General features: G+C 51.0%; 1 protein-coding gene across 1 annotated transcript in view; it reads left to right on the top strand.

The window, feature by feature from the left end:
- The first annotated feature begins 8,080 nt into the window (after positions 1 to 8,080).
- Positions 8,081 to 10,610, top strand: part of Npffr1 (neuropeptide FF receptor 1) — a 32,689-nt gene continuing 30,159 nt past the window's right edge. Inside the window, exons 1-2 of the mRNA XM_059243907.1 lie at positions 8,081 to 8,202; positions 8,290 to 8,350. Coding sequence (XP_059099890.1) covers positions 8,081 to 8,202; positions 8,290 to 8,350 — 183 coding nt within the window. The remainder of the gene's footprint in view (positions 8,203 to 8,289; positions 8,351 to 10,610) is intronic.

Genomic DNA, 10,610 nt, shown 5'->3' with positions numbered 1-10,610 from the left:
GCTGTTAACATGTTTATCCCTTGGTGCTATCTTAGCAGCTCTTGCGATTTCTAGAAATCCCTGCCTCTCTCCAAGCCTTGATTCCTGGCTGCAAAATGAAGGGGCCGTGCTAGGAGATTGCCAGGGAGCTTACTGGAATCACACAATCGCCGTTGCTTGGATTCTAATCAGGCCTTTTCTGTCAACTGCCAGCTTTCAGGACTTCAGCCAGAGACCTATGAGCAGACAGACAGAGCCTCGCTTGCTGTTCCTGTAGGGAGTTGCCTCTGAGGGGGCTGAGACTTGGGGTTTTCCATGCAGATGGGAAGCCTTGGTCAAGACGGTGATTACAGTGCAATTCAAGATGGGTGGACTGGACATGTGCTGGACTGTGGTGGCGCATGCCTTTAATCCCAGCACTCGGGAGGCAGAGACAGGTGGATCTCCAAGTTTGAGGCCAGCCTGGTCTATAGGGCAAGTTCCAGGATAGCCAGGACTACACAGAGAAACTCTGTCTCAAAAAAAAAAAAAGATGGGACCTTGACAGCCAGTTGGAGCTCCTGCTATTCCACGTGAGCAAAACCAGAGTCCTGGATCTCTGTGAGTTCGAGGCCAGCCTGGTCTACAGAGTGAGATCCAGGACAGGCACCAAAACTATACAGAGAAACCCTGTCTCGAAAAACAGCAAACAAACAAACAAACAAAATCACATGTGGGCTTTCTAAGAATCAGAATCCCAGGCCTGACCTGCCAGACAGACAGACTCTGGAAATATGTCCCGTGCACCTTAAAGAGTTCCTGCTAACCACCCACATAGCATCCAGTGGATCCTTCTAGATGCTACGAATCCTGAATGGCTCTCCCCTTCCTTTAGGGGAACTCAAGGGCTTACAAGGGTATTTAGAGAATCATCTACCATCTGTCAACTTCTCTAATGGACCACTAGGACACACACACACTCACACACACACACACACACACACACACACACACCCCGCTGCCGCCGCCGCCACCAACTCCCAAGTGTTTGTTTATCCATAGAGCTTATCACCTGCTATGTAACCAGTGAGCATTTATCTATGCCCATCATTTACACTTCTTGTACCCAGAGTCCCCCAAAGACCACCAAGAGACTGAATCTGATGCAAAGGCAAAGAGTCTTTACTTCGAGTTAACTCGGGGTTCTCCGTCTGTCCGTCTGACACAGCAGCAGAGCAGGAGAGACCCTGAGTAGCAACGGGGCAGGGTTTTTAAAGCAAGGGGTGGGGACTACAGACTACATAGGAACAGACACAGGATTGATTTATTTGAGTGGCAATCATGTTAGTAACTTTTAATTGGCTAGAGTTAGTTGGGGTTTACAGTTATCCATTTTGGGGCAGGCCTGGACAAGTCCCAGGCTTTGTCCTTGAGCTGTCATGGGGGCTAGTTGGCCTCCCACATTCACATTGGCCCATGCATGTAGCTCTAAATTGGTGAGGGGTCCCAGACAGTAAACAGCTGGCTGAACCTTGAGCAGTCAGAGTACGTGCAGAAAGGGAGCTACTGCAAGGACTATGTCTTTTGTTCATGGCCCTCCCAGAAACTGCTCGCTCAAGTCTCAGGAAACTGAAATTGAGCCCTGATCTCGGAGAGAAGACTGAGCAGCCTGTTATGGCGTCTGCTTGGTCTTTTCAACACTCATTAGAATCTTGGTCTTGGTTTCCACGCCTTTCCCTCCCTCCCATCCCTTGAGCAATGCCTGGCACACATACAGCACCTATCTATCTACCAGTGGCTGAACAAGGGCATGGTAATGAATCTCAGTGTTTGAGAATTGGGATTTTGAGGGAATTGCTCACAGCCAGCCACTGCCAGCTCAAGGTCAGGCTCCACCTTAAAGTTCCATGTATCTTAGAGATGTTGGCTTGAACATCAGGCAGTCCTCTTTGCACTGGTCTTCCCAGACCCTCACAAACCATAATGTTGTGTCTGGGTTTTGTCCTAAGTGGAGTGGCCAAGAGTCCACATGCACAGCCCAAGAGATGATGGGCAGCCCCCAACACCCCAGCATTGTGCTCTCTGCCTGAGATCTCACCGTCAGGAGATGGTTGCTTCCCACCAAGCATCACCCTCTCCTGTTCCCCCAGTTCCACCCTGTCAGGATTGACAGAGTTCAGGGACTAGACCCTTGCCACTTAACGTGTGGTCCTCAGCCAACAGCATCAGGAGAGAGGGTGTGTGTGTGTGTGTGTGTGTGTGTGTGTGTGTGTGTGTGTGTGTGTAAAATAAATGTGGTACAGCATGTGCTTAGCATGTTCAAGAGCCTGGATTCCAATCCCAACACACAGGCACACACACACAAAAAAACACAGTATGTTCCTTCTGAGAATTTGCCTTCCACCTGCGCGTGACATGTGGAATGTTCCATGAGGCTACAATAGCCAGCTTGAAGGACTCCCCCCCTCTTCCTCTCCTCTCTTCCTCCCCTCCCTCTTCTCCAGCCTCTTCCTCCTCTCCCTCCCCTTCTCATCCCTCCTTTAGTTGGTGGTCAACCACCATTGCCAACTTCAGTGGATCTGCAGTCACCAGCGGACACACGTCTGGGCATGCCCACAAGGATGCTTCCAGAGAGACCTCCTCCGAAATGGTGGGACATGGTACCCTGGGCTGGAACCCCAGGCTGAAAGCAACTGAGCAGCCACATTCGTTTCTGTTCTCTGTGACTACAGACACAGTGTGACCTTACATTCTTCCAGCCTCCCCCACTGTGATGGCCTCGACCAATTGGGAGCCCAAAGAAACACTTCCTTGAGATGCTTTTGGTCAGTCACTTAGTCAGAGCATCAAGAAAAGTAATTAAACTCTCCCTCCTCCCTCCTCCTCCTCCCTTTCTCCCTCCTTCCTCCCCCTTCCTCTTCCCTCCTCCCTTTCTCCCTCCTCCCTCCCCCTTCCTCTTCCTTCCTCTCTTTCTCCCTCCTTCCTCCCCCTTCTTCCCTCCTCCCTCCCCCTCCTCCCTCCCCCCTCCTCCCTCCTCCCTTCCCCTCTTCCCTTTCTCCCTCCTTCCCCCCCTCTTTTCTTCACCCCCTCCCTTCCCCCTTCCTCCCTTTCCCCCCACTCCTCTTCCCCCTCCTCTTCTTCCTCCTGTTTTTTTTTGGTTTGGGTATAGGGTCTTTGTAGCCCAGGTTGACCCGAAATTCATGGTAGTCTTCCTGCCTTAGACTCCTAAGTGCTGGGATTATCGGCAGGAACCACTGTGTCGGACTGGGGTTCTCTTATTATATATGCAAATGAAAAAATGTACATTAATTTCCTAAGATTTGTACCCATCAGAGTAACCAAAGGGCTAGAGAGATGTTTTGGCAATTCACAGTGCTGGCTACCCTTCCAGAGGACTCGAGTTGAATTTCCAGGCCCCACGTGACAGCCCCAAATCATCTGTAACTCCTATCCCGGGGATCCTACTCCCTCTTCCAGCTTCTACAGGCACCCGCCCTGTGGGACACAGACATGCATGAAGACAAAACACCCATACACATGAGTAAATGATTCTTTTTAAGTTCAAGCTCAAGGAGTTTGAGGTCAGTCTGGACTACATGAGATCTTGCCTCAAAAACAAAATTAAACTTATGGGGCTGGAGAGATGGCTCAGGGGTTAAGAGCATTGACTGCTCTTCCAGAGGTCCTGAGTTCAGTTTCCCAGCACCCACATGGTGGCTCACAACCATCTATAATAATGCCCTCTTCTGGCATGCAGGGACACATCCAGGCAGAACACTGTATACCTATAAAGTATAAAAGTATAAAGTATTAAAGAGTAAGAATAAATTTAATTTAATTTAATTTAAAAATATGGTAAAATAAAGACCGTATATCTGTGACTTGTCAAGTTTCCAGTTCCTGTCAATTCAATTGCCACCACGACGGGGAAGGTAGTTACAGTGTGTGCTGCATTGTTTAGAAGTGACAAGTCAATGCATGCCTGTGACCTCAGCACACAGGAGGGTGACAACCAGCTCTGGCTGTCCTAGAACTCACTCTGTAGCCCAGGCTGGCCTCGAACTCACAGAGATCTGCCTGCCTCTGCCTCCTGAGTGCTGGGATTAAAGGCGTGCACTTCCACCGCCTGACAACTTTAAGGCTAGTCTGGGCTATAGAAATGAAGCCAAGGGACAGGCCTGGAGCAGGTGGCCAAAGTCACATACCATGGGGGATGCTCCCAGTTGGAAGAGGAACTCGTTTCCCAGTCCAGGTCTTTTGATGGTAGTCTGTATCACTGGAATTCGTGTCCAGGTCAGCAGCTTACAGAAGAAGCCTGTGAACTCCCTCTCCCCTGCCATCCCAGAGAGCTTGGTCCTCTAAAGCCTGTAATGCCCTAGAGATGTATCTGAGTCCTCCTGGGCTCAGTGCCCTCCCCAGAAGCCCTTACTGTCACAATCTAGAGTGTGTGCCCCAGCCTGAGAACAGGATTTCTCCCGGTGTCTCCGATCCCTCAGCAGACTCTGTATACCTAGGCCCAAGGATGGGGGCTGTGAAGATGAGGAGCTCCCTCTTACCCAAACCCTCACATTGTAGAGATAGGAACACTGAATTCCTGAGAGAGGATGTGCTGGAAGCCAGTGTGAAAGCTGGATAAAGGAGAACGCCCAGGTTTCTGGCTGCCTGTTTGGGTTCTGAGGACTTCTTTAGGCTTTTCTGTCTCTCTTGGTGGCAGCCATCCAGCTCTGCAGCTGGACGGAGTCAGCCATCTGAGCCCTCCATTGTCATTTATAAATGCAGAGAATGGCACTGACCTGCTTCCTTGGGGAGAGCTGGCTAATAAGCATTTTAAGGCTTTTAGAGTGAAATGCTCCTCAGAGGCTGTTTCCAGGCTCTGGGAAAAAATCCCACTCCTGCCTGGGCTGTGCTTAGCCTCTCTGCTGCTACCTTGGCCTCACTGTGCAAGGGAAACCTCCCTCCTCCATCATCAAAACAAATACTACAGAAGTCGACAGGGTGGAGTCTGATTCCCAGGGGCTGCGTTCTCACCATCCAGAGAGATCCCTATCCCCTACCCTAAGGATTCTGAGCCTTTTCAAAAAGGGCAGCTACCCAGGTAGCCTCCTTTGCACCAAAGGCCCCTGTGCATTTCCAGCCAGGGAGAGAGACTTGAGTCTCCCACTGGAGATGCCTGGCATCCCCTCCACAAGAGAGCTGCCCCTCAGGGCACTCTTTGGCTTCATGCCAGCTCTTCTCCTGGGCAATTACCAACTCTGCTGGGCATCTCAGAACACGCTTCCAACCCTGCTTAGAGAGCAGGAGTACACACGCCAAACCAGCCCAGACTTTGTGTGGTCCATCAGTACCAGTGAGGGTCTTCGACTGGACGGAGGTTGGGTTAGACAGCATATGCAGAGACAAGGGGTCTCTGCCCTGAGAGGATGGTCCATAATGAGTACGGGTCCCTCCATCCTAACCCCAACTGACTATATTTGAAGATAGGGCCTGTGGACCCTATTGATTAAGGATAGTGTCCTGATTCCCTAGGGATGAAATCAGTATAAAAGACATCTGAAGCTGGGCAATGGTGGTTTAATCCCAGTGCTTGGGAGGCAGAGGCAGAGGCAGAGGCAGGTGGATCTCTGTGAGTTCAAGGCCAGACAAGTTTCAGGACAGCTAGGGCTGTTTCACAGAGAAACCCTGTCTCAAAAAACCAAAAACTAAAAACCAAAAAAAAAAAAAATTTTTAATTAAAAAATAGAGAGAGAGAGAGAGAGAGAGAGAGAGAGAGAGAGAGAGAGAGAGAGAGAGAGAGATCTGTAATCCCAGCACTTGAGAGGCTTGAGGCAGGTGCAGGTGGATGTGGATCTTAAACTTGAGGCTAGCCTGGGCTACACAGTGGGATTTTTTTTTTTTTTTGTCTTAAAAACAAAGAAGAAGAAAATTTAAAAGAGCTGGGGATCTAGCTCAGTTGGTAGAGTACTTGCCTAACGGGAAGCCCTGGGTTCCATCTGCAACAGGACACAGACCAGGTACAGTAGCACACACCTATAATCCCAGCACTAGGGAGATGGAAGAAGGATTAGAAACTCAGGGTTTCATATTGACGTAGGTCCTCAAGGCTTCATAGTGAGGTCCAGGCCAACTGGGTTACATGAGACCTTGTCTCAAAACAATAAATAAATAAAATTAAAAACAAAATAAAAAACCCACAAAAAATATCTCCCCGCCCCACCTTTTTTTTTTTTTTTTTTTTTTTTTTTTTTTTTTTTTTTTTTTGAGACAGGGTTTCTCTGTGTAACAGCCCTGGAACTCATTTTGTAGACCAGGCTGGCCCTGAACTCACAGAGATCTGCCTGCCTCTGCCTCCTGAGTGCACCACCATGCCCAGCTTAAGAAAGCTCCTTTTAACACACACATACACACACACACACACACACACACACACACACACACACACACACACGAAGGGGGAGTGGAGAGGCAGCCAGGTGTGTGTGTGTATATACAGTGAGAAGACAGTGACAGAGTCCTGAGAAGTGGGGTAGACTGACCCCAGGGGATGCCTGATGCTTTATCTTGGATTTACCAGCTTCCGGAACACTATGAACTACATTTCCATTGTGGAGCTCTCCAGCCTGTGGCGTTCTGTTATGAGAGTCTGTGGAGAGGACCGAGGGGGGGAGAGGATCTCAGAGCAGCTGGGAAGACAGGCACAGAGAGGGACAAGGACAGCAATGTTACCAGGCTGTGGTTCTCCTGCTGTGTGCTGGAATTGCCAGGGAGCTTCACACACCTCTCATCTCCTCGCCACCCCAGACTTTCTAATTTAATTGGGATAGGTGTCATCCGAGGGAGGAGAAGGTGGGTGTTAAAATCTTCTGGTGGCTCCAAAGTTCAGGGCAAGTTTAGGAACCACCAGCCTAAGAGCTGTTGGAGAGACTTGAGAGCTGAGAGCAGTGGGTGGGGCAAGGGATGGTTGATGGGCAGGTGAGAAAGGTAGACCGGAATATCAGGCAGGGTGCACAGTGTAGGGGCAGGCAGAGGAGTGGAGAGGAGCTAGATGCTCAGTGAGAGGATGCTCAGGGATGCGTCTCAGTGATGGGCTAGAGGTGGAGGCGTGGAAGGGACCGGGTCATAAAAAGAGGTTTCCATCAGCTGGTACCTACAAGCCTCAGGGAGATGAGAGCAGGATGGGACACAGTGGCACTCACCATTTCAAAAGATCAAGGGGGTTCATCTCACCCACAGGCAAGGACATCTTTTGTTGTTTTAGAGGCTGGGTTTCACTTTGTAGCCCAGGCTGTCTTGGAACTTGCTGTGTAGACCAGGCTGGCCTCAAACTCAGTTTGTCTGGCCCCGAAGTGCTGGGATTTAAAAGGGTGTGCTCCACCACTCCCAGCCTATTGCTGATACTATTGTCCTCTCCCCCCCCCCCCGCCCCCCTTGTGATTCTAATGCAGAGATGGATTGATTGAGTGCCGGTCTCTAGATATTTCAGAAGTCACAAAAGAAAACAAAACCTGGACTCCTGATAAAGGAAGGAGTGGTCATTCACTTTCATTGGTCTAGAACCCGGGGATCTTCATCCACAAGGCAGAAGTGCAATGTTGTCTGCTGGGGCCTGGGGATGGCCAAGGGAGTGCTCTCCAGTCCAGTAAGGGGGACATTAATTGAGTATCTACTATATGCTGGGCAGAAACGTACACATACATCTGCTTCCCTCAGAACCACTTCACAGATGCAGAAACTCAGGCTCAGTGCGGATAAGACACTTGCCCAAGCGTGTTCCTCTGGTGAGTGCCTGGTCCAGGAGATTCGGAACCCAGGGTCGTCCCTCAGACATCTTGTTCCCGTTCACTAGGAAGAGCTCGCTCACCGGCTTCTCTCCGGAGGTCCCTCCTGTGTAGTGTGACAGCGACCTCGTAGCCTCTTCAGGAGGGTCAGAGTCCTGGACATCATGGTGGGTGAGTGCGGACCAGGCTGGTTCTCCAGCCACGTAGAGTGGGGACAGAGGGCTGGTGTGTCCGCCAGGGCTGCGGCGGGCACCGCCCGCACTTTGGAGGGTGCGGGTCCTGGGGAGAGTTCCGAGGGGGTGGTGCACGGGGCGCCCTCACCCGGCCGCACAGGTGTGCTGGGTGCCATGGAGACGGCGCCGCGCCAGCCCCCTCCTTCCCTGAGACCCGCGAGGCGCGGGGCGGGCGGGCGGCAGAGTCCGGGCGGACCGCAGCGCTGCGAGGGCGCTGCACCCCGAACCCCAAGGGAGTGAGCGCCCCCTGCCCGCCTGCGAGCGACCCGGTGAAGCGGGGGCGAGGGTAGGCCACCCAGACCCCTTGTGCCTCTCTGCTCCAGCCCATCCGCCCGAAGGTGCCCACCTCCACTGAAAAGTGTCCCGGAGCAGACAGTATGGAGGGTGAGTGTCACTAGGGTCGGGGGTCAGGGTGGGATAGGCTACTGACCCGGGGACAGTGGTTGGGGGGCAGGCAGGGAGAAGAGACACTGTACCTTGGCAGCCAGAGACTGACACTAATACTCCTGTGTGTGTGTGTGTGTGTGTGTGTGTGTGTGTGTGTGTGTGTGAGAGAGAGAGAGAGAGAGACAGACAGACAGACAAAGAGACAGATACACACACACACACACACACACACACACACACACACACACACACAAAGATGCAAAGACCCTGAGAGAAGGATAGAAACAGATCTGAGGGTGCCTCTGTGTTCGTGGGGTTGGGAGGGGGAAAGACTTGCGTACATGTGTGTATGTGTGGGAGAGAGACAGAAAGACAAGAGACAGGGAAACAGAGACACCGAGAGAGAGACAGACACAGAGATACGGGGAAGATGATGGCAGAGTGATGTGTGGGTGCCTCTATGTCCAGGGTGCGTGTGTGTGAAGGGGTGGGAGCCCCCCCCCCCCCCGTGTCTGTGGGTGCCTGTGCACGCCATCTCTAATGCCTAAACAGTGGCTCTTTTGTGACCAGGTGAGGATAGTTGAGGTACTACCTGTAAGGAACTGTCGTCGCCAACTTAGCTGGCTTGCTGGGCTCGGGAGAGGGATAGACTCCTAGAGGAGGTGGCCTCCGTGATTCCCCTAGGAAAGGACCCAAACTCAGAGCCTAGGAGGAATAATAGCCCGAAGCTTAGTGTGCTGGCTCCAGCCATATCAGCTGAGGGTCCAGCCCCCCATCTCCGTCCATGTGGACAAAGGGAGTTATATTTAGATTAAGAAACTAGAGGACTGAGGGCTGGTCCACTGACTTGCTGGGTGTTTCTGAGATGGTGCCCAAGCCTTTCTGTACCAGTGGTTACCCAGCTGGTGGATAGAAGAACTAACACGCAATAGGACTTCACAGGGGTGGGGGGGGAGGTTGTGAGGATAGATTGAGACAGGGTGCATTGAACATATTCATACCAGTAAGTGAAAGCTGTTGAAAGCTCTGGGGTTCCAGTGAGTAATTGCAGGGGTCACTACGGGGAATAAAAAGGGGATTTTACAGGAAGTCATGGGAGGTGTGCTGATAGCTTGCCAAGGAGCTGGGAAAAGATGCGGGAGGAATGAGTAACCCGGGATGGAGCTGGAAGATCCCTAGAATCTGTAAGAAGGATGGTTAGCAAAGTACCAAAAACCCCAGAGCGCAGAAGCACAAACAGAGCAAAGAGTGCTGGGAAGGGGCCAGATCTGCTCAGGGCTGGGGGCTTTGGGGCTTCTGACTGAGCTGAGTAGAAGAAAACCCCCCCGAGGGGTGTGATGGACAGAACGCATTGAGCTACCTGCAGCCAGCCAGCTCACCCTTCAAAACCTGGACACACCGCATCCCAGGGACCCAGAGGCCGTTGCAGATAGGATCATTGCTGTAGAGGAAATTACATCAAATGAAAGGGGAGGGGAAAAAAAAGTCCTGAAGATAGGCACCTGTCCTGATTTTCAAAAAAGGTGGAAAGATAATCTCTGAAACCCACCAAACTGCTCAAATGCAATGCTGGCCTCTTCGGATGCCAGAGGAAAATCACTGAACGCATAGTGAACATTTGAGAGACGAGAAAGCAAGAGCGTAGTTTCGGTGTCTTGCAGAGGAAGCCATTCTGCACACCTACAAAGTCTGCGTGTGTTCGCCTAGACGCGATAAACTAAATAAATTAAGTCAAAGATAAGAGGCACCTGCAGTGACGTCATTAACGAAGGCACTTAGGGGCTGGGGGTGGGGCTAACAGTCCCTAGCATGGGGAGGTGGGGAGACAGACTGTGCTTAGGATTGTGTTTGTTGACATGGAAATGTGTCCATCATCTACTGTGGATTGATTATGTTATGCGAGTTTATATTATAAACACGTTAAACGAGTATTAAAAAGCAGAGTTTAAAGTGCATGCAGAATAATCCCCTTATGCAAAGTTACATAGTTTTATTACTGGATCTATCTATCTATCTATCTATCTATCTATCTATCTATCTATCTCCATCAGCTATCCGTGAATGAAATTTGTATACAATGTGAGTCATTAGCATCTTCTTTGGATTCCCTGGTTTCCGAGGCATCCCCTAAGACAAGGATTTAGGAATAGGGAGTTTATTTGGGAGTTGCCTCAGGGAAGCAGAGGTGAGGCATGGGGAGACAGCAGAAAGAAAAGGAGCTGGGGCAGAGGCCAGTTGGTAGATCTTGCTTGCCTAG

The sequence above is a fragment of the Peromyscus eremicus genome, chromosome 16_21 (assembly GCF_949786415.1).
Source record: "Peromyscus eremicus chromosome 16_21, PerEre_H2_v1, whole genome shotgun sequence".
In the NCBI taxonomy this organism is placed as follows: Eukaryota; Metazoa; Chordata; class Mammalia; order Rodentia; family Cricetidae; genus Peromyscus; species Peromyscus eremicus.
The sequence above is the reverse complement of the archived record's forward strand: the minus strand, read 5'-3'. Positions and strand labels throughout refer to the sequence as shown.